Source organism: Myotis daubentonii, chromosome 11 (genome assembly GCF_963259705.1).
Source record: "Myotis daubentonii chromosome 11, mMyoDau2.1, whole genome shotgun sequence".
Lineage (NCBI taxonomy): Eukaryota > Metazoa > Chordata > Mammalia > Chiroptera > Vespertilionidae > Myotis > Myotis daubentonii.
Window position 1 is genome coordinate 73,809,991 of NC_081850.1, and position 24,773 is coordinate 73,834,763.

The 24,773-nt window shown below is 46.5% G+C and overlaps 1 protein-coding gene across 10 annotated transcripts in view; it reads right to left on the reverse strand.

Annotated features, from left to right (window-relative positions):
* The window catches only part of DENND1A (DENN domain containing 1A), a 471,719-nt gene extending 458,585 nt beyond the window's left edge, over positions 1 to 13,134 (reverse strand). For 7 of the 10 annotated variants that reach the window (XM_059657971.1, XM_059657972.1, XM_059657968.1 and 4 more), the window contains exon 1: positions 12,879 to 13,134. Coding sequence is in view for 3 of the 10 variants with exons in the window: in XM_059657974.1 (XP_059513957.1) it covers positions 12,879 to 12,895 (17 nt within the window). In the remaining 7 variants the exon portion in view is untranslated. The remainder of the gene's footprint in view (positions 1 to 12,878) is intronic. The other 3 variants (XM_059657974.1, XM_059657967.1, XM_059657969.1) reach the window with 3 other exon arrangements.
* Positions 13,135 to 24,773: the final 11,639 nt, after the last annotated feature.

Consider the following 24,773-nt stretch of genomic DNA (forward strand, 5'->3'; position numbering starts at 1 on the left):
AAAGCAGTCAATCCAATGAAATCAGGACTTTTGGTATGACAGGAGATTCAGGTATATGAATGATGAGGTTAAATAAAAATGCTATAATATGGACATGTGATATTGCTTACCTTTTAAAAATACACATACACAAAAACAGAAACATGCACGTCCTAGTTCTGACCCTTGGAGAAAACTGATCTAGTAGAAAAAAAAAAAAGTCCCAAAACTATAATCTCTAATACCATTTACCACCAAAAGGAAGCAAGACTCCTTAGAGAACAGCAGAATACAGGTCTGGAGCAGGAAGCATACAAGAGTCTAGAACATCTTGTCACACCAAAAGGGAAGGAAGCTATTAAAAACTACTTGGCTTTTGTCAAAAGGACTCTAAAGTTAACTTAAAGACGCTCCCACTGGACAAAGATAGGACAAATTAAACATCAATAGGGATAGAAAGGAAAAAAAAGAAAAAGAAACATCAATAGGGATAACCATAATAGATTGAAATATAGCAAGAATTGTTTAAATCTGTGTTTACAAAAGTCACATAGTATATAATGCCATTCATATGAAATGTCCAGAATAGGTAAATCTGTGGAGATTGAAAGTAGATTAGGGTTGCCCAGGGCTGGAGGGCTTGGGAAAAAATGGGGAGTGACTATTAATGGGTATGGGGTTTCTTTTTGAGGTAATGAAAGTGTTCAAAATAGACTGTAGTGATGGTTGTGCAACTCTATGCATATATTAAAAACCACTGAACTATAGACTTAAAAAAATCTGTGTTTAAAGTGACAATCGAAAAATAAAATCAGTCACCTTTAGAAAATGGTAGGAAATTAACTCAGTTTAAAAAATGAATAAAGGGAATCAAATATGAACTATACCTCAAGGTAACTAAGTAACTGATATGAGGAAGGTTTCCTTCATTAAAGTAGTCTAGCTAATATGCGGAAGAAATGACAGAAACAAAATATCACCACTTTACAGCCCCTGATAAATCAGGGATCAAAAGAGATAATGTGCCTCCTGATGGAAGTACCTATCACCACCTTTTAAGTACTCTTGCCAAGAAAATGAACTTGAACTGATCAAGTCAATACATCTAACTATCACTTTGTAGGAAATAAAAGGAATGGAACATATAAAAACAGGATGCAATGGAAAACATATAGGACAAATAACCAACATTCTCAATAAATAAATTGCAAAAGGGGAAAAAGAGACTTAGGAGATATATACCAACCAATTACAATCTGACCTTACTTGATTCAAACAAATCAACTGCTTTAAAAAAACTGATATAACTAAAAAAAACTTTGAACATTGGATATCTGATGATATAAAGGAAATTTTTTAGGTGTGATATCATCATCATGGTTTTTAAAAAGAATGTCTATCTTTTAGAAACACATGGAAATATTTAAGATGAGATATGACATCTGGAATTTGCTTCAAAGCAATCTAGGACTGGAGGGTGGGGGCGGGAGTTTATAGTCAGTTACTTATAAATGAAACTAAGTAAGCCATTAATTAATAAGTGCTGAAACTGAGTGATGGACATTTGGGGGCTCATACTAGCCTCTCTACTTTCATAGATATTTAACATTTTCCAAAATATAAAAATTAAAAAATAGTAATTTTAAGCAATCAGGAAAACAAAATGAGAAGTTAAAAATGGGAGTCATCTGTAATACTATCAACAACAATACAGTTTTGGGGGGAAAATAAAAGACTAGAAGTGAACAGTAATACCAGCTAAAGATAAATATAAATGATATAAATATTTTATAAAATTGAATATCATTTTTAAATATTATTTGTGAGGAGGCATAAATGTTCTTAAATATTAACATTCTAATTATTTGCAGGCTTCTCTTATCCTTAATAGACATTAAGTTTCTCTTTCCTAACCAGCAAGAGGAATAGTGCTTTGCATATATCAGAATAGCAATCCTTCAAATAAATTCAGTAAAATATACAACAGATATACTGACATACTCACAGAGAGCAAGCAAAAAACTTTCTCTATGTCTTAAAACTATGAAAAGTAACACGTGTATTCTTCTGACTTTTTTTTTAGCTCCTGGTTGTTCACACAAGTGTATACCATCCTCTCCAAGCAATATCAATAATAGCTACCATCTACTAAACAGTCACTTATCTGTTGAAGGCTACATATGAGATCACTTTTAATCCTCACAGCAACCTTACAGGTGAATTAGCTTCCTTTCATAAATAAAAATTTTTAAAAAAACCTGAGGTTCAGGAACTTATTAGAAATCAGGCAGGGATTCTGTGTAGTTCCGGGGACTCCAGCCTGAGCATCTCCAAGGCCAACATCCCCCCCAGCTGCTCTCATACCTTGGAATAAAGGATTTTTGCTTGGAGTCAAACATCTTTCTCTAGATTGGTTTCCTTCCTCCTTTTGACTTATACAGCCCAGGCAAGATCAATGCAACCTTTCCTGTGACTAAAGTGAGTTCAAGAGTTTATTATTTCTCTCTCTCTAAATCTAACATGAACAGATTTCCCCTCAGCAACTTGGCCCAGTCCACTTTAGGTCTTACTCATCTAACAAAGCACACACATTCACTATGGAGCCCTTAAAGATTTCTTCCTTTCTCACTGCATACTAAAATGCCTCCTCCCAGCCATACTTTTTCACTTTTCCTTAGAGAAGCAAACACATTATATAACCAGTCCTCAGCTTCCAAACATCTATATAATAAAAGCCTAAGCAACCATTACGGCGGAACGACCAGAACGATTGGTCACTATGATGCTCACTGACCACCAAGGGGAAGACGCTCATTGCAGGAGCTGACCCCTGGTGGTCAGTGCACTCCCACAGGGGGAGCACCACTCAGCCATAAGCTGAGCGGTAAGGAGCAGTGAGCAGGCAGGCGGTAAGGAGCAAGGGGTCCCGGACTGGGAGAGGGATGTCCGACTGCCTAAGAGGATCAGGCCTAAGCCGGCTGTCAGACATCCCCCAAGGGGTCCCGGACTGTGAGAGGGCACAGGCTGGGCTGAGGGACCCTCCCCCACCCCAGTACACGAATTTCATGCACCAGGCCTCTAGTTCATTTATAATATGACTTTGCTAACCTTGCCAAGTCATCTTTGACGCTCCTCTTGCCTCTTAACACGTAATTTGTTCACCAAGTCATGCAGTTCTACCTAAAATCTCTCTCAAATCCATCCTTTTTCTTTCAGCAACCAACACCTCACTTTGGACCTTGATCTTCTACAGTACAGACTATAACACAATTAGTAAACCAGTGGTCTCCTATTTTTTTTCCATGCATTCCTTCCTATCAGTAAAACATTTGAACATACAATTGCTATACATACATTTATTTATAAATTATAAGAATGTTTTACTGTACTAATATAAGCATTGTAAAACACAAAAACAGAAATTTTGATGGTTAATATAAAAACAAATATAAATTCTACCATACTCTTTTCACACCCCGGAGGCTCATTTTGCACAAGCCAAAGATATCAACTGTCCTAAATTACTGCTGCTAGAGTAAGCTTCCTAAGAACCCAAATCTGAACTCTATCCCTTCAATGGCCTCATGTCCCAGTGGTACAAGCCTACTTTTTCAACTTCACCTTCTATAATCTCACCCGCATATCCTGTATCTCAGTTACTCCTGTTACCTCCCTATGTCTTTTGCACACACAGTTCCCTATGCCTGGGAAGTCCTTATTCTTCATAGCCACTGATTTATATATAACAGGATCTCTAAGAGAAAAGTACATTCTAAATGCAGTTAGCGAACTTACAAATAAACTTCTGGAATGTTAACATCTTTTTTAGAGGAACTTATATTTTGAACATGCCTTTTGTTACTTCCATTATTTGTCTCCTTTTCAAGTCCTAAATACTTGAAGAATGAGTATGAATTCCGAAGAAAAAAGTAGAGGAGACCAACTTTGTTTTGTTCTCTTTGGTTTATTTTTCTTCCTTGTTTATCTTTCCATTTCCCCACAAAATCCTTTTAAGCAAAAGGATGTTGCAAATCCAGATATTAGTTCCCCCTAGGGCCAGGGAAAAGGCTAAGCCATGGCAACCCACAACCAAAATTCCAGCCAGGACCTTACAGATGGCCTAAATAAAAACCTTTCCTACAGCAATACTTCAGGTTTTTCCCTTCCTTCTTTCACCCTTCCTATCTGCTGTGCAAATCGCTCCACATTGACTATAATGGCTAAGATTAAATGATGGTGTTGCACCCAATACATTTTCCAAAAACATCATGAATATTCAACTGACTAATTCTGGCAACTAATAATGGGGAGCTCAGCCTCCATCACGACTTCTGTACTGTCTTTGTATTGTCTCCAATGGGGACTGGGACAAAAGCACTATGGTGGAAAGAGAAAAGAGAAGAGGCATTAGAGCAGTGGTTCTCAACCTTCTGGCCCTTTAAATACAGCTCCTCATGTTGTGACCCAACCATAAAATTATTTTCGTTGCTACTTCATAACTGTAATGTTGCTACTGTTATGAATCGTAATGTAAATATCTGATATGCAGGATGGTCTCAGGCGACCCCTGTGAAAGGGTCGTTCAACCGCCAAAGGGGTCACGACCCTCAGGTTGAGAACCGCTGCATTAGAGGGAGAAGCCCGCTAAGGGAAGTCACATTTCAACTTCTAGTCTTATCCCACAGTAAGGGCGAGAGGTCAACTGTGCTATGCAACTGGCCTCAAGAAGCAAGCAAGCCTGTGGTGCATGTTGGTTATGGGATCCTTTAACAAGCAATCCAAAAAAAAAAAAGACTGGCAGAGCTATCCTACGAAGTCAAGCCTGCTGCTCTGTACCAGAGATGGGCTTATCCCCACTTCCAAGTCATTCCACTATTCTTCCTCTGGAAATCCTTCCTCCCTTCTCCAAACCTCACCTTCCTTTCAGTTCAAGTTCCAACTTCTTCTGAGAAAACTATCTCTGTCTACTTTGCTCTTTCGTTTTCTACACAACTCACTAGACCAACTACAATGAGATACCACTTTACACAAAACGGTGCACTTGCTTTGGAAAACAGTTTAACAGTTCCTTAAACAGAGTTACCGTACGATCCAGCAATACCATTCTGGATATATAGATGTTCATAACATCTATATATATAAAACCCTAATATGCAAATAGACTGAACAGCGGAACGGAACAACCGCTCGCTATGATGCGCACTGACACCAGGGGACGCGTGCAGAACATGGTAGGCATTGGCAGCAGGCGGCAAAGTGCGGAACATGGTGAGCATCAGCCACAGCAGGATGGTGGAGCAGGTGAGCAGGGGCGCCAGACGAAGGTGGGGCACCAGTCGCTGTCATCAGGTGAGTCTCTGATGGATACTGAAAAATCTTTCCTCCCACGTACTGCAGTCCCACCGGGTGCTTGCACCTGCTGCCAGCACCGGTCCCACTCACACCCACCTCCAGCACCAGAGCCGCCACTCACAACTGCTGCTGGCGGCTGGCACTGGTTCCGATTGCCCCTCAGGGCTTCTCCACCTCCCCCTGCTCCTGAGGGGCGATTGGGGCAGCAGCCGCCACTCACATCCACGGATGGCACCAGCCCCAGTCGCTCCACGCCTTCAGTGGGTGCAAGCGGGGCCAGCGCCATCAGCTCATAGGAGCAACAGTGGCAAGAGCGGGGCTGCCAGCAGATGGGACTGGGGGATGCAGCAGGAGGGACTGGGTGGGGGCACAGAGGAGGGCCGAGACCTGCCCCTGTGCCCACCGCAGCCTTGCAGCCCACAGTTCAAGGTGCACAAATTCGTGCACTGGGTCCCTACTTATTGATAAGTGAAAACAACCCAAATTCCTAACAACGAATGAATGATGAGTGAATAAAATGTGGTTTGTCTATACAATGAAATATTACTCAGAAATAAAAATAAAATGTTCATATGCTATAATATGGATAACATTTGCAACCATTATGTTACATGAAAGACAAAGAATTATATCTTGTACAAGAGGCCTGGTGCACGAATTTGTGCACCAGTGGGGTCCCTCAACCTGGCCTGCACCCTGCAATCTAGGACCCCTCAGGGGATGTCGGATAGCCAGTTTTGGCCAATCCCCACAGGCCTGATCCAGACAGGAGGGAACCTGATCCTGGGCGCTAAGCGTCTGTTCCCTGGTGGTCAGTGCATGTCATAGCATCCAGTCAACCAGTCGTCCAGTCAATCAGTCGCTTAGGCTTTTATATGTATAGATGATTCCATTTATAAGAAATACCAAGAATAGACAAATCTATAAAAAATAAAAAATAAAAAGACAAATCTACAGCAACTACAAATAGTGATTGCCTAAAGCTGAGAGGGTTTGGAGGGGAAGGGGGAGCGACAGACAGCTAATGGGTATGGGACTTCTTCCTGGGGTGATAAAAATGTTCTGGAATTGGACAGTGGTGATCAATCACATTTTTGTGAGCATACTAAAAACCATTTACTGATCCTATATCATAAAAGGCCAGCCGCCATAAGCGTAATGACCAGAACAACCAGAGACCAGAACCACCACGGCCCCTCCCTGAGCTGGCCACGCCCCCAAGCAAGCAGTTAAGGGCTATCAGGCAGGCAGGCAGACCAACGGTTAGGGGTGATCAGGTAGGCAAGCAAGTGGTTAGGGGCAATCAGGTAGGCAGACGGCCCCTCGCTGGGCTGGCTCTGCCCCCAAGCAAGCGGTTAGGGGCAATGAGGCAGGCAGACAGAGTGGTTAGGGGTGATGAGGCAGACAGACCAGCGGTTAGGGGTGATCAGGTAGGCAGGTGAGTTGTTAGGGGCAATCAGGTAGGCAGGCGAGCGGTTACGGGTGACCAGGTAGACAGACAGCCCCTCGCAGGGCTGGCCCGCCCCCCAGCGAAGAAAGAGGGAGGCCCAGGCCACCAGTGCAACTCTGTGGCAGGTGTGCGGCTGGCCGACAATCACCCCACGCCTGTCGCCTGCAGAGGGAGGCCACCGGTGGCAGGGGAGGGGGGGCAGCGCTGCACAGATGGCAAGCAGTGGCGGGAGTGGGGCCAGCTGCCTGCAGCCAGGGGAAGGAAAGCCCCAATAGGCCCTGATCTCAGGCCAGGCCTAGGGACCTTATCCGAGGGGTTCCGGGTTGTGAGATGGTGCAGGCTGGGCTGAGGGACCCCCCCAAGTGTGCATGAATTTTCATGTACCAGGCCCTTAGTACACTATAAAAGAATAAATTTTATGCCCTGGCCAGTGTGGCTCAGTGATTAGAGTGTCAGCCCAGACACCTTTGAAAGCATCATGGGTTCAATTCCCAGTCAAAGGCATATACCTGGGTTGCAAGTTCAAATCTCCCGCCCAGGTTGGGGAGCATGGAGGAGACAACCAATCACATTGATGTTTCTCTCTCTCTCTTTCTCTCTCTCTCTCTCTCTCTCTCTCTCTCTCTCTCTCTCTCTCTCTCCCCCCGCCCCTTCCATTCTCTAAAAATCAATGGAAAAAATATCCTTGGTGAGGATTAACAAAAAAAAAAGAATAAATGTTATGATATGTGACTTATAACTTAATAAAGTTGTTTGCAGATGACCACGGCCTACAAGTCCCTGCTCAGGCCCCAGTTTCTCTCTCTGACCTTAACCTCAAATATCTTTACCATCAGTCACTTCCCAAACCCCTTGGTTTTCTATCAGTTCCTGAAATACGGCTAGGGTTTTCTTACCTCCAGGCCTTTGCATACTCTCTACTCTCTGCCTGGAATAAAAAGTCTTTTCAAGTCTCTTTACATGACCAATGACTTCTCATCCTTTGTGTCTCAGCTCAAATATCATCTCCACTGTAAGCCTTCCCTCTCTATCTAAAATAGGACAGCCGCTCCTATCATTCTCTCAGAATTTTGTTTCCTTTGTAGCACACCCACATAGCTTTACGTGAATTGATTTCGGTTTTTTTATGTCAGGTCCACCAGACTGTAAGCTCCAACAAAAGTAGGAATGAATATGTATTATTATTCACCATTACAATTCCCAATGTCTAACACTATCGCTAACACTTAAGTGCCTAATAAAATGGTAATTATTATTTTTATTTCCCTAATGTGCCATTCCTATATTGAGATGACTATGACTGTTGCCATCACAACCACCATCACCACCACCGCCACCCCACCACCACTCTTACCCTTTTCATACCCTTACTCATCTCCCCTGTCTCAACTAAAACAGTATCTTCTTGATGAAGCCTTCCTTTCTTGAGCCCTCCTTGGAAAACAGTCTCTCCTCCACTTATTCACTTAGTCATCACTGACTGCAACTCCACCATAAAAAAGATCTTTTTGCCCTGGCTCGTTTGGCTCAGTGGATGGAGCATCAGCCTGCAGACTGAAGGGTCCCGGGTTCAATTCCAGTCAAGAGCGCATGCCTGGGTACGGGCTCAATCCCCAGTGGGGGGCGTGCAAGAGGCAGCAGATCAGTGGTTCTCTCTCACCATTGGTGTTTCTCTCTCTCTCTCCCTCTTCCTTATTCCCTGAAATCAATAAAAATGTATTTTAAAAAATGATCTTTTTGTATTATACTAGGGGTATTTTTTTTGTTTTGGTGGGGAGGGGGCCTGCAGGGAGTTGGTTTTGTTTCACATTTCTGTCTTACTACTACTTTGGGAAGCCTTAACTCGAAGGAAAATCTCTTCATTTCTATGACCTAGTGCACTATCGGGCACATAATATAATAGTACCAGTTATGATAACTATAATAACTAACATTTATTGAGTGTTTAATATGTGCTTGACACTCTTCTTAGTTCTGTAATGAGTGAATGAATAAATGGATAAATTTCTTGGTCACCAACCTCAAAGTGGTCAGAGTCTGACAGGGACAGAAGACAGGTATACAGGCTAATGCAGAATAAACACACCCCAAGCCAAATCAGCTGCCTTATCCTGTCCGCTATGCCTTCACATCTTTGAGTATGCTTTTCTCTGAGTCCATAAATGTCAGGTTTCTTCAAACTCACTTAGAATACTTCCTTCGATTACTTACAATCCACTTCCTGCTGTTGGTGCCTGGAAACAATTTCTAGGATGTCACCACAAGCAGTATTAAGCTGCCACACCATTTCCTGCTGCGTGTCTGCATTATCAGTTAAATTGCTTCATATTAACCACATTCCAGTCCACTGGGATCACTCAAACACCAACTAAGATTTAAACATAGCTGTCGAAGATACTGTCACCACTGCCCCTTTTATCCTTTAAGTGACTGCTCAGGTTTAAAGCTTAGGAGCTTTCCAGGGTACTGCCTGCATAACTGGTGACCTTTTCTTTCCTTTGTCAAGTAAGTGTTTGGTGTGAGGCAAGACAATGTTCCTGTAAATAAAGTGAACATGAACTGAACACCCTTTAGAAAACATAAGGAACTATCCGCCTAGACCAGGGCAAGTTGGCTTAAAAACTTATAAAGCTCTTCCTCCTCAAGAGTTCAAGTAGCAAATTGTTCTTTTAACTCCATATAAACTAAATTAGGATCTTAATTCAGATCCTAACATATTCTTAAATGCATTCCATAAACTCTTCCTAAACAATCTGTGTGTCAGGTACTGGGTTTGACACAGAGAACTCAAAGACAAATAAGAGAGTCCCTACTCTCAAAAAGTTCATGTCAGGCTGAGTATGGAAGACAGACAAGGAACTGGATTTAGTGCTATGACACAAGGGGCCACTGAAACAGATAAGCCCCTGGCCTAGGCTGGGGAGGAAGATGCACAGAGGAGGAGCCACTGGCCTAGGCTGGGGGGATGCACAGATCAGATCAGGGGCACCTGGCCTAGGCTGGGGAGGGGGAGGCACAGATCAGGGGCACCTGGCGAAAGCTGAGGTGGGGACAGGGGGACTGGCACCAGGGCAGGCTTCCAGGAGATAGTATCTGATCTTAGGCCTATAAACTCCCATTCTCTCATTTTAAAAATGTGGCTCATAGTACTTACATCATTGGACAGTTGTGAGGATTTGATGAAATGGTTCACATAAAGCATTACCACCATGTCTGACACAGAGATTGTACTCAACCAGCCTTAACTTGAAAGGAAAGTCTGATCAGGCACTAAATCTCAATACTTATGCCTAGCAACTCAACTGATCATACAGCAGACACCAGCTTCACAATTACACGATTATTGTTTTTAATAACTTTTCTTTTTTACTGAGAGAATGTTAAGTCCTGCCCTGCATGTTAACTAACAGTCTAATTCCTTGATCATCAAAACTTTCTTCTCCATTATCTGAAATGTCCAGTTCTCTGATATTTCTGGTATAAAATATACTAGTTTTCTTGTTTTTATGATAGAGAAAGTGTAAAAGAAAACTAACAATTACTGAACTTTTAATATGGACCCTGCAGTCATGGTGATACTATAGTTACTGTTCATAATGACCCTGCAACAATAGTTTTCCCCATTTTATCCTCGGGGTGAATAAGGAACTTCGCAGTTAGTAGACAAAAGAACTGGAATTTGAATCCAGATCTGATTCTACGTATCAGCCTGACTGGGCCACATAGCATCAGAGATAGCAAAAGAAAACACAGACAGCCACAGTGCTCTCCTGCCTGGAGGGACCACAGTGTACTCTCTGCCTCCTACTCCCCCACCCCCAGGACTGCCCTACACAATGGAGCCTGCACACTCAGATTTCACCTCAGCCAGGTGAACCCCTTGAGCTACGTGTCTTCTTTCCTATCAGCATGGAATGGTCAGCAGCAACCAAAGCTACGTCCTCCAACAAGTAGGGCTGCACCTAAGCAGGTTTCCTGGCCACCATTCCTACCTGCAGGCAGAAGTTGCATAGTCAACAGTCACCGTAAATCACAAGTACTTTTCGTAATCTCTCTTCATATTCTCTTTCAGTCTCACCACAAGTAAAGTTAATATATTGCCCAAGTTTGTATCACAAAGCAGTCTAGTTTCAACATCAAGGCTAGTCTTTATACTAACTTACTGCATTAGTAAGTTCTCTTGCCCAAGTGCTCAGAGTGATGGGTTCCCAAAACGCACCTGAGATATGTATCTGTTAACCTGCAATGTTCACACGCAAGACAGAGACCCACTGCCCAGTCATCTCAACTCCTGCTTGTTGGGCTTTCTCTACCTGCCTCGTATCAGGCCGGTGTCTGAACTTCTGCGTAACAAGAAGGGTGAGCATCCTCACAAGCATCCTCTGCAGCTCTAAGGTGGCTTTTGGAAAGTGTTCGTCCGTGCTACTGAAATCCAAGTTTAAAACTCCTCCTTGGAAGCAGGAGCTACGCGTGGAGTGCCTCTTTAATCCCAATGCTTCAACACCTGTGTCTTTTCACCTCCCAAGCCTCTAGAGCAGTGGTTCTCAACCTTCCTAATGCTGCGACCCTTTAATACAGGTCCTCATGTTGTGGTGACCCCCAACCACAGAATTATCTTCGTTGCTACTTCGTAACTGTAATGTTGCTACTGTTATGAATCGTCATGTAAATATCTGATATGTTCTGTGTGTTTTTCCGATGGTCTTAGGCGACCCCTGTGAAAGGGTCGCTCGTCGCCCAAAGGGGTCGAGACCCACAGGTTGAGAACTGCTGCTCTCCAGCGGGACACGCCTCTACATGTGTCCCCTCGTTTCCACAAAAACGAAGAACAGTGTTCTCGTCCAACTCTTCCATTTTCATTATGAACAGACTCTGCTAGCTCCACGGAGCAAAGGTCTCCGGGCTGTGGCAGCAAGTACGAGACACAGTCTGTGGCTGGAAGCCTGAGGCCCGGGGGACGTCGCGGCTGAACAAGTCACATGGCATGGACATCGAGGGGGCAAGGATGCAACTTCTGCATAATTACTAGATTCTGCCCCGAAATCCCTTCCCCTTCCAAACTTCCCCTGGCACAATTCTCACAGTGCTGAAATAAACACATTCCGCGGGCTTTCCTGTAAGCAGGTTTCAAGTGTCCTGGGAAAGCTGTTTTCAGGAAAAGCCTATGCTGTCAACTTTGTTGTCAAGTGCCCTCAAACCAGGCTGTGACTCAGGAAGAGGGAACATTTGTTAGTCATTAGAGATAAGGCATCTCGCGCTCTGGAGCTGAGGAAGGGAGAGGCCGAGCGAGGACCTGCTCGGAGGGGAGATAGAGCCCCACACGGCACTCCCGAGCCGGCCTGTGCAAGAGTCGTACTTCCCCAAGTCAGCTTCCAGCCCCGAAGGAGGGAAACAAGGTTCCGATGGGCTCTGAAGTTCGACGCAGCAACCATCCTGTCCCCGGGGGAACCGAGCCCCGGCGGGACGCCAGGTGGAGGGGCGAGCGGAGCAGCGCGCCCCACGGGCTCACCGAGCCGGCCCCGCAATGGCCAGGTGCTCCGCTCCGCACGGTGGGGACGAGCACAGGTAAGCGGGGAACCAGGGGAGAGACGAGGGCCTGCACCCCAGAGTGTCCAGACCTCAGGTCCCTGGGCGGCCCCCTCCCTCCGGGAACCTCACCGACTTCTGTGCCCCCTCCACCCCCCCCCCCCCCCGCCCCGCAGGCCTTCGGCACCGGCCGCTACCTCTGTCTCAGGGGCGCCCCAAACACACCCATTCGGGGAGTTGCTTCCGGACCTTCCTCGCCCTCCCCCCAACAGTGGTGAGACCGTGACCCCGGAGGGCAGGCCACCTGGTCATCTCAGCGGCTCCTGCCCCAAGAGGAGTAGGGGACACCTGACCACCGGCGCCCTGCCACCCCACGCGCTCCCCACCCCACCCCCGCGCCTCCCTCAATCGCCATGGCAACCGTCCCCCTCCCCGCGTGACGCCGGCACGCGGGGCGTCCCTGGGGACCCGGCAACAAGTCCCCCGCGCGACCCACGGCCTTCAGCTCTGGCCCGGCCTCGCCGCCCCGCGCCCGGCCCAGCCCCGCCCCGCCCGGCCCGGCCGCACTCACTTGATCCTGGAGCCCATGGTCCCCGGGCCTCCTCATGGGCCCGCGGGCCGCTCGGCGCTGCGCTGCCTGCCCGCCCGCCCGCGGCCGACCGGCCTCCCTCCGGCGCTCTCCCCGCCCCTTCCTCCCTTCCCTCAGGCAGGGCCCGCCCGCTCGCGGCTCGCTCCCTCGCCGCCGCCGCGCCTCCCGGGGTTAATGTTCCAGCTCCAGCCCGGCGAACGCCACGGTCCCCGGCGCGCGTGCCCGGCGCGCGCCGCCCCCGCCGCCCCTCACACCGCCGCCCCCTCCTTCCCGCGCCGCCGCCGCCGCCCGCAGGGGCTGCCGGGAAGTGTAGTCCGCTCCCGGGAGGTGGGGCCGCCTGAGGGTGGGTGGGGACCGCACTTCCGCCCACTGACTCTCCGGGCTTGTACATCAGACCTCCCTGGCACAGGCCCTTGCAGAGCTCCATGCCACTGATCTCCTATCGAAAACGCTACCTGCAACCCCCTTGGGAAGGCCCCCACCCCATAGAGCCCCCCAGCTCCCCTGAAGAAACCCTCGCCCATTGCTCTCTTACGGAGTTCTCCCACCAGAAGCTCTGGGGTAGAGAGATCTGTCTCCCACTCAGGCCTCCATGAAAACACCAGTTTTCCCTTAGATAATCCCTTACCTTCCAGTAAGTTCCTTAAGGGAGCCACAGGCTCTCTTTTTCTATCACACCATCCACTTCCCTCCCCAACATGGTCCTTGATGGTGACCCCTTGCTCACCCTTTAGCCAGTGGTTCTCAACCTTCCTAACGCCGCGGCCCTTTAATACAGTTCCTCATGTTGTGGTGACCCCCAACCATAAAGTTATTTTCGTTGCTACTTCATAACTGTAATGTTGCTACTGTTATGAATCATAATGTAGATATCTGGTATGCAAGATGTATTTTCATTGTTCGCGACCCACAGGTTGAGAATGGCTGCTAGACCTTGAAGGAGACCTCACATACCCATAGGATAGCCACCTGGGGGTTCATAGGACCTATTTAGTGGTTCTGCTTTATACTTGAGGGCTTTAGTCTCCCTTTATCAGACATTTCAGGGGCTCCTATACAGAAAACTCATGTCATCATAACAGTCCCTGATAAAGAGTAGCTCAATGCAAAATGAAGGTATTTAAGAGTGAAGATCACCAACCTGCTACCTACTCCTGCTTCCCCTTGGGGCTCACTTTCATGAGCACCCCAATAGCATCTCCTCCAGGCCTGGAGGAATCTCAAAGGAAGCAATCATGACAGCTACCATTAGCTACTGTTCAATGAGTGGGTGAGTCCGTGTTCTCCCTGAACCAGGCACATTTCCCCCACAAGGTTTGCACCAATCCTCACAATAATCTTGGGAGTTTAAAGCCCATTTCACAAAGAGGAAACTGAGGCATTTGCTCACGGTTACATAACTAGCGCAGGTTCAGAAGAGATTGGCATCCTGGCTGAATAAGTCCTGACACATGTGACATAATTATGCTTAGAATGATGACACCTTTGGCCATAAGTCAGAAGACACAGTATGTTCATCGTTCACTTTTGAAATCAAGCCTTTCTTTCAACAATTTTCTGTTCTGAAATGCCCTTTATTCCTTCCGCAATTTAGCTTTTATAAATTCAGTGTCTCTCCCACCCCACAGTCACTACAGTAACTGGTCCTAGGCCCCAGCCAGGCAGGAAGCAAAGAAAGCAAACACTCCTTCTTTTGGATTTACATTCTGGATAAAGATCATTTCTCTCTGATGCCTATGCCCTGAGGTTGTTGATGGCAAGAAGGTGAACTTTTTTAAAATTAAAACACAAACATTGAAAATCTTCCAGACTGCCATTTTGAATTCAAAGTCTTTTGCACCCAGACACCAACACCGACTTATAAACACCCCCAGGAGCAAAGCTCTGCCAGACTGACAGGGCCTCTGTGGTGTTTATTTACCTTGTTTCCTATGAACCTTCTCCAAGGAACGGTTGTTATCAAGATCTTCCCTGGAATGAGCAGCCAGTTCAAAAGCTCTGAGCAGGAGTCTATAAATACGGTTATTTGGTGAAGGGTAAAGTTGGATACTTTTCAAAGGAGGTTGTAGCCATCCTGGCCACAAAAATGTCTGAGTGCCTGCTTGAAGGTAGTGATGTTGGTGGTGTTGGTGTTGGTGTTGGTGGTGGTGGTGGTGGTGGTGTGTGTGTGTAAGACTGGAGTGGAGGTGGGGGATTATGTATCTGTCCAGGTGGCCTCTGAGACTGCAGGGTGGTCTGGGGAGAGAGCATTGAACTGGAGTCTGGCTTCTGATGTTGTCTGCACCACTGACTAGCAGAGACATTTTAAGTAAATAATTAGACAATTGTCTGCTTCAGTTTCCTCCTTGATGAAATGGGTACAGAGGATGACGAGGAGCTCACATCATAAGAGAGAGAGTATAATGTAGGCGCTAAGGGTGCAGGCAGTGGAACCAGACTGCCTGGGCTCAAACCTGAGCCCCACCTCTTACTGAAATAAATGTGCCCTTGGGTAAGTTCTTCAAATCTCTGTGGCTCTGTCTGTAAAGTGGGAATTATGGTAATAGACCTAGCTTGACATGAGAATTAAATGAGTTAATGACACTTATAAAGTACTTAAATAATGAGTGTGATATAGTGAGCACTCAAAAATTATCAGCAACTATTACTATACACAAGATACTTACCAGAGTTTGGCTTTTATCATTAACTAGAGGCCCAATGCATAAAATTCGTGCAAGGGGATCGGCCCTCACAGCCCCAGCTTTGTCCGGAAGGTCATCCGGAAGGTCATCCGGGCAGTCTTTCCTATGTTCGGCTGTCCGGTCTAATTAGCATATTACACTTATTATTAGCAACTAGAGGTCCAGTGCATGAAATGGTGCACTGGATTGGGGAGAGGGCAGGTTCCTCAGCCCAGATTGCGAGAGGGCACAGGCCAGGCCGAGGGACCCCACTGGTGCACAATCAGGGCTGGGGAGGACCCCAGGGAGGGACCATGAGAGGGCTCCAGGGCATGTCCAGCCCATCTCACTCAGTCCCGATCAGCCGGACCCCAGCAGCAAGCTAACCTACCAGTTGGAGCATCTTCCCCCCTGGTGGTCAGTGCACGTCATAGCAAGTGGTTGAGCAACCTTAGCATATTATTAGCATATTACACTTTGATTGGTTGTTCGGTTGTTTTGCCGTTCGAACTATTTGCATATTACCCTTTTATTATATAAGGTAGTAATAATCTTCATAATAAATAGGCCTATACTTGGATTCAGAGACCTGAGTTTCCACCCCAGAATGTAATTGTTTCCATTCTGAATCAGATAGAATTCAATTCAATGTAAAGGACAGAAGACTGAAATAACAGTGACTGAAAAATTAGAAGTTTCTTTCTCTTTCACATAAGGTCTGGAGATGAACATTCCAAGGCTGGCAATGCAATTCCCTAATGCATACTCCAAGATTCAAAGGCATTGGAGCAGGACAGGGCAGCTGATTTGGCCTCGTGGTTGCGTATATTGTACATTAGCTTATATACCTATCACACTGTGACCTCCTTGAGGTCAATGACCCAGAATTTTATGTTATTACTCCCCTCTCCTCCAAATGCAGCTTCCACCTCCTGGCCCAGGATGGCTGCTTGAACTCTAGCTATCTAATTCACAACCAAGAAGCCAGCAAGAAGAAGGAGGGCATGTCCCACGCCGACCCTAATCTTTAAGGATATTTCAATTTACCTTCAATTGGCCAGAACATAGTTATACAATTACATCTCACTAGGAAACATAACCTTTATTTCAGCTAATCATGTGCACAGTTCCAGGGGTGGTGAGTCTTTTCAGAGAATTAGGGGAGGACAGATACTGCATGACAGCTAGCAGTCTCAGCCAAGCCATCCTTGGCTATGTGACCTTGAGCAAGACACTATATTTGAGCCTCAGTTATCCTATAACCAAAGTAGAATCAGACCAGATGATCTCTGTCCAAAGTCCTTTTCAGGTATAAAATGCTATAATTCAGTGCTTATTGTTTTATATTTCCACTAAACTTAGTTGAATCTGATGTTATTTAAATAAAAGGAGAACTCTCTGCCAAGTACATAGCATAACCAATAGTTGGAATTGAAATCTCCTGGAGATGAGATGGGCTTTAAGGAACTTGTCTTCTCAACTGTTGTCAAAATAGGCTAACTAAACAAATCTGGCAGATAAAAAGTCCAACAGCGTGTGTGATACCACCTGCGCAGACACTTTGATGCTCCTCAGTTTCCAAGCTCGCCCTCACTCCCCTCTACCTGTTTGTTCTTTTCTGCTTAGGAGGCTGTGATTATTAAAGGAGGACAGTACCCCCAAAGATCTCTAATACCCCACTAACGATACAGTGTAAAACGGCAGGACCAATTAGGCAGTGGTCTGTTGTTCCTATTACACTTAGTTGTGATTATATTCTTTTTTTATTTAAGATATAATTTACATGCCATAAAATTTTAATTTATACAGAGTCACAAAATTGTACAAACTATCACCACTAATTCCAGAATACTTCATCATCCCCAAAAGAAACCCCATGCCCATTAGCAGTCACTCATCCTTTCTGCCCTCCCCCCAGCCCCTGGCAACCTGAATCAATTTTCTGTCTCTATGGATTTGCCTATTCCAGATATTTCATGCAGGTGGAGTCATATAATAGTGTGGCCTTTCTGTCTGGCTTCCTTTCCTTAGCATACTGCTTTCAAAGTTCACCCATGTTGTGCCATCCATCAATACTTCATTCTTTTTTATTGACTAACTAGAGGCCTGGTGCACAAAATTCATGCATGGGTGGGGGGATCCCCTCAGCCTGGCCTGCACCCTCTCCAATCCAGCACCCCTCGGGGGATTGGGCCTCAACCGGCAGTCGGACATTTCTCTCACAATCCTGGACCTCTGGCTCCTAATTGCTCACCTGCCTGCCTGCCTGCCTGCCTGGTTGCCCCTAATTTCCCCCCTCTGCCAGCCTGATTGCCCCTAACTGCTCTCCCTGCCCCCCCCCCCCCGCCAGCCTAGTCGTCCCCAACTGCCCCCCTCTGCCGGCCTGGTCGCCCCCAACTGCCTCCCCCACTGGCCTTGTTACCCCTAACTGCCTCCCCCACCAGCCTGGTCACCCCACACAGCCTGCTTGTTCAGTCATCTGGTCGTCCCTCACTAACCCCCCTACCAGCCTGGTCATAGGCAGCCATCTTGTGAGGGTGTGGGGGTTAATTTGCATATTACCTCTTTATTATATAGGATAATATTCTATTGTATGGATAGATCACACTTTGCTTATCCACACTTTGTTGTTAATGGCCATTTGGGTTGTTTCCACTTTTTGGCTATGAACAATTATGTATAAGGTTTTTTTTTAATATATTTTATTGATTTTTTACAGAGAGGAAGGGAGAGGGATAAAGAGTTTGAAACATCGATGAGAGAGAAACATCGATCAGCTGCCTCTTGCACACCCTCTCCTGGGGATGTGCCCACAACCAAGGTACATGCCCTTGAGCGGAATCAAACCTGGGACCCTTCAGTCCACAGGCCGATGCTCTATCCACTGAGCCAAACCGGTCAGGGCATGTATAAGTTTTTGTGGGGACACATGTTTTTTAATTCTTTTGGATGTTGCAGTTATATTCAGCAGAAGGAATCCACAGCCTATGAACAGAGGTGCTGCTAATCTAACACCAAAAGGATTAGTTACATAAGGAAGTAACTTTGGGATATACAGAATCATACCAAGTTAAATAGGGTTCTTTACTGAACCTTTTATGGACGTTCATGTAGTAAGGTGCATTGTGGACCTCCTAAGAGGGGAATGCAGATATTACATACCAGAGGTTAAGAGAACAGATTCTGGAATCCGGCAGATCCAAGTTGCTAGTTGAGTGAACTTAGAGAAAGTTACTTAAATCGAGTTCCCTCATTTTTAATAAGGGGATGTGAATGTGAAGTGAAATAAAGAATGCTATATACTTGCTATTAAATGGGAATGTTATTGTGCTAAATTGGCAGATTGATAAAGACAAAAACCACATCAGGTTTGTCCACACTTAGACCTCAACATCTAGACTAAAGACTATCAGGCATACAGTGACCAGTAACTAATAAATATTTATTGAATAAATATATAAATGACCTCAAACCCCTTGTTTTGGGGCGCATATCTTAGAAAAAATAAGCCACAGAACAAGAATTGGGAAATGCTTTCTTTCTTAAGTTGGAACTTAGTATATTGAATTAGTATATTTCTTTACCTTCTATTTTTTTTATATTTTCTTTAATTGTGGTAAAATATACATAACAAAATTTATCACTTAACCATTTTTAAACTTACAATTCAGTGGCATTAAGCGTATTCACATTGTTGTGCAACTATCACCACCATCTCTACAACTTTTTTTCAAAATCTCCCCAAAGTATAACTCTGTACTTAGTAAACAATAATGCCCCATTTTCTCCTCCCTCCTACAGCTCCTGGCAACCATCATTTTACTTTCTATCTTCATGAATTTGACTATTCTAGGAACCTCATATAAGTGGAATCATACAGTATTTGTCCTTTTGTGACTGGTTCATTTCACCTTGTATCTCAAGGTTCGTTCATGTTGAAGCATGTGTCAGAATTTGCATCCTTTCCATTGTATGTATAGGCCACATTTTATTAATCTACTCATCTGTCCATGGACTCTTGGGTTGCTTCCACCCTTTGGCTATTGTTAATAATGCAGCTATGAACATGGATGTATAAATATCTCTTCTCTTCCATGTTGCAGACGGTCACCATGTGCCTCTGCCCTTTGGGAAGTGAGCTGTGGAGTTGGCAGGACTCTGTCCCATTATACTCTCAAACTCTCTTGCTAGTTTTCCTTTATTTTATACTTTCTTCCCCATGTGCATTTATATATATGACTAGAGGCCCAGTGCATGAAATTTGTGCATGGGTGGGGGTGTCCCTCAGTTCGGCCTGCACCCTCTCCAATCTGGGATCCCTCTCACAATCCGGGAATGCTGGCTCCTAACCACTCATCTGCCTGCCTGCCTGCCTGATTACCCCTAGCCACTTCTGCCTGCCAGTCTGATCACCCCCTAACCACTCCCCTGCCAGCCTAATTGCCCCCAACTGCCCTCCCCTGCAGGCCCAATCGCCCCCGGCTGCCTTCCCCTGCCGGCCCGGTCACCCCTAACTGCCCTCCCCTGCAGGCCTGGTCCCCCCCAACTTCTCTCCCCTGCTGGCCTGATCGCCCACAACTGCCCTCCCCTGCCGGCCATCTTGTGGCTGTGAGCCCCGCCATCTTTGAGGGCAGGGCAGCAATTAGCATATCCCCTCCTTATTGGCTGTGGGTGCCTCCATCTTTGAGGGCGGGGCAGTCAATGAGCATATTCCCTCTATATTGGCTGTGGACGCCACCATCTTTGAGGGCAGGGCAGTCAATGAGCATATTCCCTCCTTATTGGCTGTGGGCACCTCCATCTTTGAGGGCGGGGCAGTCAATGAGCATATTCCCTCCTTATTGGCTGTGGGCGCCGCCATCTTTGCGACAGTGTGAGGGTCAATTAGCATATTCCCTCTTTATTCGATAGGATTAATATATATTATTTCCCTATTCAACCACTTTTTTTTCTCACATAACCATTGTAGTATTTTAAAAAATATATTCTTATTGATTTCAGAGAGGAAGGTAGAGGGAGAGAGAAATAGGAACATTAATGATGAGAGAGAATCATTGATTGGCTGCCTCCCACACGCCCCACACTGGGGATGAGCCCGAAACGGGGCATGTGCCCTGCCCGGGAATCAAACCTGGACCTCCTGGTTCATAGGCCAATGCTCAGCCATTGAGCCACACCGGCCAGGCCCTTTGTAGTATTTTTGTTGCGAGTTGATTAAATTCTGAAGTTTCAATCCTAGTATATCCCCCACTTCTCATGTCAAGAGCCACAAAATGAGTGATAGAGACAGATTTGCCTTAGCATCTGAGTGGAGAGTAAGACCCTCATTCTCTGACGTCTTGGCCTGAGCAGTTTTTGCTGGTCAGTCCGAGTGGCCAAGACATTGGGGAGGAGATCTCCCAACCCAGTTCAATGACCGAGTTGTGCTTACTTTGTAGGTCGCTTACTGAGGTTCCCAAAGAAGACCCTACCTCCTAAAACTAATGCCTCCCCATTGTTCACAGTCACATTTCTTTAGGGACAAAGAGGCAGCATCACGGGGTGGTCAGGGCACCATCTGCCTGGGGTTGACTCCGAACGCTGCTAGAGCAAATTCCTTCCCCTTAACTTTGTGTTTCATTTGGAAAATGGAGGTTTGTCAGCACTTGCTTCATGGAATGGTGATGAGGATAAAATTATTATATCTATAAAATCTGAGGGTCTAGCGATAATAAATATTTGATAAATGAATAGTTATCATAGGTACAACTGGTGACTCACATTATCTCCAGTCCTGACTACACCCCTGTAGGTTTTGTGCTACACATTTCAGAGAGGGAAGGAGACTTGCCCGTGGTCACCCAGCCCAACGCGACAAGAGCTGAGAGTTGTGCTAAAGGATGTTTGATTCCCAAGCTGCCTGCTCTTTCAAAACGATTTCTACCAAGCTCCATTCCCTCATTCATTCTCTCTCTCTCTCTCTCTCTCTCTCTCTCTCTCTCTCTCTCTCTCTCTTTCTCTCTCTCTCTCCTTGCTAAAAATAACATGAATTGCATCCTCATTAGCTAATATGCATACATTATTTTCTGCTTTTTGAACATAATTGGCTCATTCAAAGGAAAGCCTTCCACCTACATGAAAGAGAAAGCTGAGCTGCTCCCTGAAAGCTCATCTGAATTCAGAGAAGGCAGCTGCCTGTGGAAAGCCCTCTGCTTCCTGGCTTGTGTGCCGAGCTGGAAGGCAGCACAGCAGAGTGGAAAACAAACCCCCCTCGTTCACACCCCCCCCCCCCCAGCACATTCGAGCTGGTGACTTTGGCCAAGTCCCTGCCTGTTTCCCAAGAGTCCGTCTCCTCAGCTGTTAGGTTGAGCTCATAGAAGAGCTTGCCTTACAGAGTTGCGGTGAAGATTACATGAGATAACCATGGGGCCTGACACCTAATACGTGGCCACTCAAAAGCTGGGAGCTACTACGACATAGGCCACTCATAGGGAATAAACCACCAATGTTTGCAGGAGAGACACGACAGCCAAGTGGTTCAGTACACAGGGGCTGGAGCCAGGGGGATGATGGATCAAACCCCAGCATGAGCCATGCTCTGGTTCTGTGATACAGCTTCTCTCTCCCCAAGCCTCGGTTTTCCTGTAGTCAGAAGGATATTATACATATAAAGAGCTCAATAATGAACGGTGGCTGCATTCACAGCAAGCCTCCCCAACCAGATCATCTCCTAAGAGCAGTAGGAGTAATTGATTTCTGCTTCTAGGGCAACGCACGCACACGGACACCACGGAGTCTTCATCCTGGGCAGAGCGCGTGTGCCCCGGGCAGCTACAGCCAAACTGTCTGCCCCGACTTCTCCTGCTGGTAATGTGGCTGATGACAGCTTAATGGACTCTTTACCCTTGAATGCTAAGGGGAAAATAACTCATGGCATTACAACATATGAATGTAATGTGGGGTGTTTTTTTTTTTCTTGAGCAATGTAGAAAGAGAGTCAGAAACATATGTAAGACTTGAGGCTGCAACCTGAACCTCCCTCTTCCTGACCATGTCTGTATGGGGGACAGATTTAGTCATTGCAATTACCCAAATCATTCATGTCTGTAAAATATAGCCATATCCATGTGTGTGTGTGTGTGTGTGTGTGTGTGTGTTCCTGAATGATCTGAGGCTAACAAAAAAGAGTATGCAGTCAGTTTATGATGAGAGGGCTGTGAATTCCCCTAAATCATTGATTTTCCAGAGACAAGCCAGTTCCTCTTGGAATGGATTGGTGAATGAACACGTGCGCGCGCACGCGCGCACACACACACACATACACACACACACACAGTCTTTGTTGTCATGAGGAAGCTGGTCAAAATCTCCCCGCACAGCTTTCAGAAGGCCATGCCATCCTGACCAGACGGGCGGCAAATCCCCACTGTTGGAAGTTAAAAGGTTCCTCAGCCTCACAGTCTGAGGGAGGAGGCAGCTACAGATGCCCATTAGACTGACACTGACAGGGGAGGCAGGGATGAGGGCAATGAGAACTTTGTGGGTTAGTGGGGAGACCATGGGCTTGAAGAGTCAGGTTGACCTCGGTTCAGTTCCACCATTGTGACTGTGAGCAAGAGTCTTCCTCATCTCGGAGCCTGTTTCCCCAACTGTAAAGTGGGTTTCATAACACCCACCTCACACAGACCCATGAGGAGTAATGACAAAGCAGGTGAAGGCCAAGCAGGACCTCAGGCACTGTGCAGGCTCAGGGTGATGCTGGGGACAAGGGGATGTCTGCTCTTCTGGGAGGACATCCAGGCCAGGCAAGAGGGGTGCAGGTCCCAGCTCTGGTGGGGCTCCTGCAGCCTCCGCTCCAGCTACCAGAGCCTCGAAAGGGAAGTGTGCGGAAGCGAGCTCTCCATCTGGCTAATGCTCACTTGTGTTTCCTACTGGAGAGCATCACTTTTTTCACCTCACCTGGTTTGTTTACCCAAACAAGCTGCTCATTAACAACACCAATTGCATTTTCTGCAATTCTGTTGACAGCACAAATGTCTGCAGTCAGCTTGGGAGTTTGGTGGGAACTGTCGCCGGGTCCCACCCAGCCCAGCTTCTGAGGAAAGAAATCAAGGCCATGCTGCGGACTGGGGTGGGGTAGGGGGCTGGCTGGGGGCTGGCTGGGGTCTGCTGACAAGTCCAGCCCAAGGTCCCCAGACCCTGAGTGGAGACAGAGCCCCGGGCCCTCCTGAGACAGATGCAGCACCTTCCAGAAAACAAAGGCAGTGGAGGAGATTTTCAAGTAGGGGGAAGAGGGAGGAGTCAGACTTGAAAGAGTAGGTGAAACCCCAGACAGAGGTACAGATCTGGCTGGGAGACACCCTGCCTCCAGAGAAAGACCCTGAGGGACTTCCTTTGTGGACCCCGCCAAGCCTACATTCAGCTGCCTTCGCTCCTCTGGCAACAAGAAGTAGATTAGAAAAATTCTTGGTTTGCCCCCAAAGGCTGAGCTTAGTTTGGTTTGTCAAAGCTCTACTTTCTCCTCTCTGCCGCTCAAGCAGGAGGACAGGATTTTTAATGCATGTGTTTATTCACTTTAAATGATTGCCCTCAGAATGCTTTCTCTTCTGTCCATTTCCTCATTCAGTAAGTTTCACCTGAAGGCTTACCGATTACTCTGCAATCACTGCTGAGGAACCCGGAAGTGAAAAGAGACGCAGCCGCTGCCCTCAAGGAGTTGGCAGTCTAGTGGAGGGAGTGATGTTAGATTATGTGACAAGTAATTGCAAAGCATGTTAAGTTGGATAAGAGAGAAGTCCAGGATATTAAGGGGACTTGACCTCTAGCAGGGGCCATCAATGGCATCTCCCGATAGACAAGCCCATGGCTGCAGAGCTATGGGAGGTCGTTTTCCAAACAGGCATTTTCTTTGGAAGACCTAGTTTAGCCTCATTTTTAGCAGGCTACATTCCTGAGGCCTCTAAGTACAGAGATTCCAACTGGATGGGGTAGACCCTGGGCTCAAGGTGGAGACCAGGGTTCAAGGAAAAGAAGACTGTAGCCCTGGCCGGCTTGGCTCAGTGGATAGAGGGTCAGCCTATGGACTGAAGGGTCCCAGGTTCGATTCCGGCCAAGGGCACATGCCTGGGTTGTGTGCTCGATACCCAGTGGGGGGGGGGGGGGGTGCTGGAGGCAGCTGATCAATGATTCTCTCTCATCATTGATGTTTCTATCTCTCTCTCCTTCTCCCTTTCTC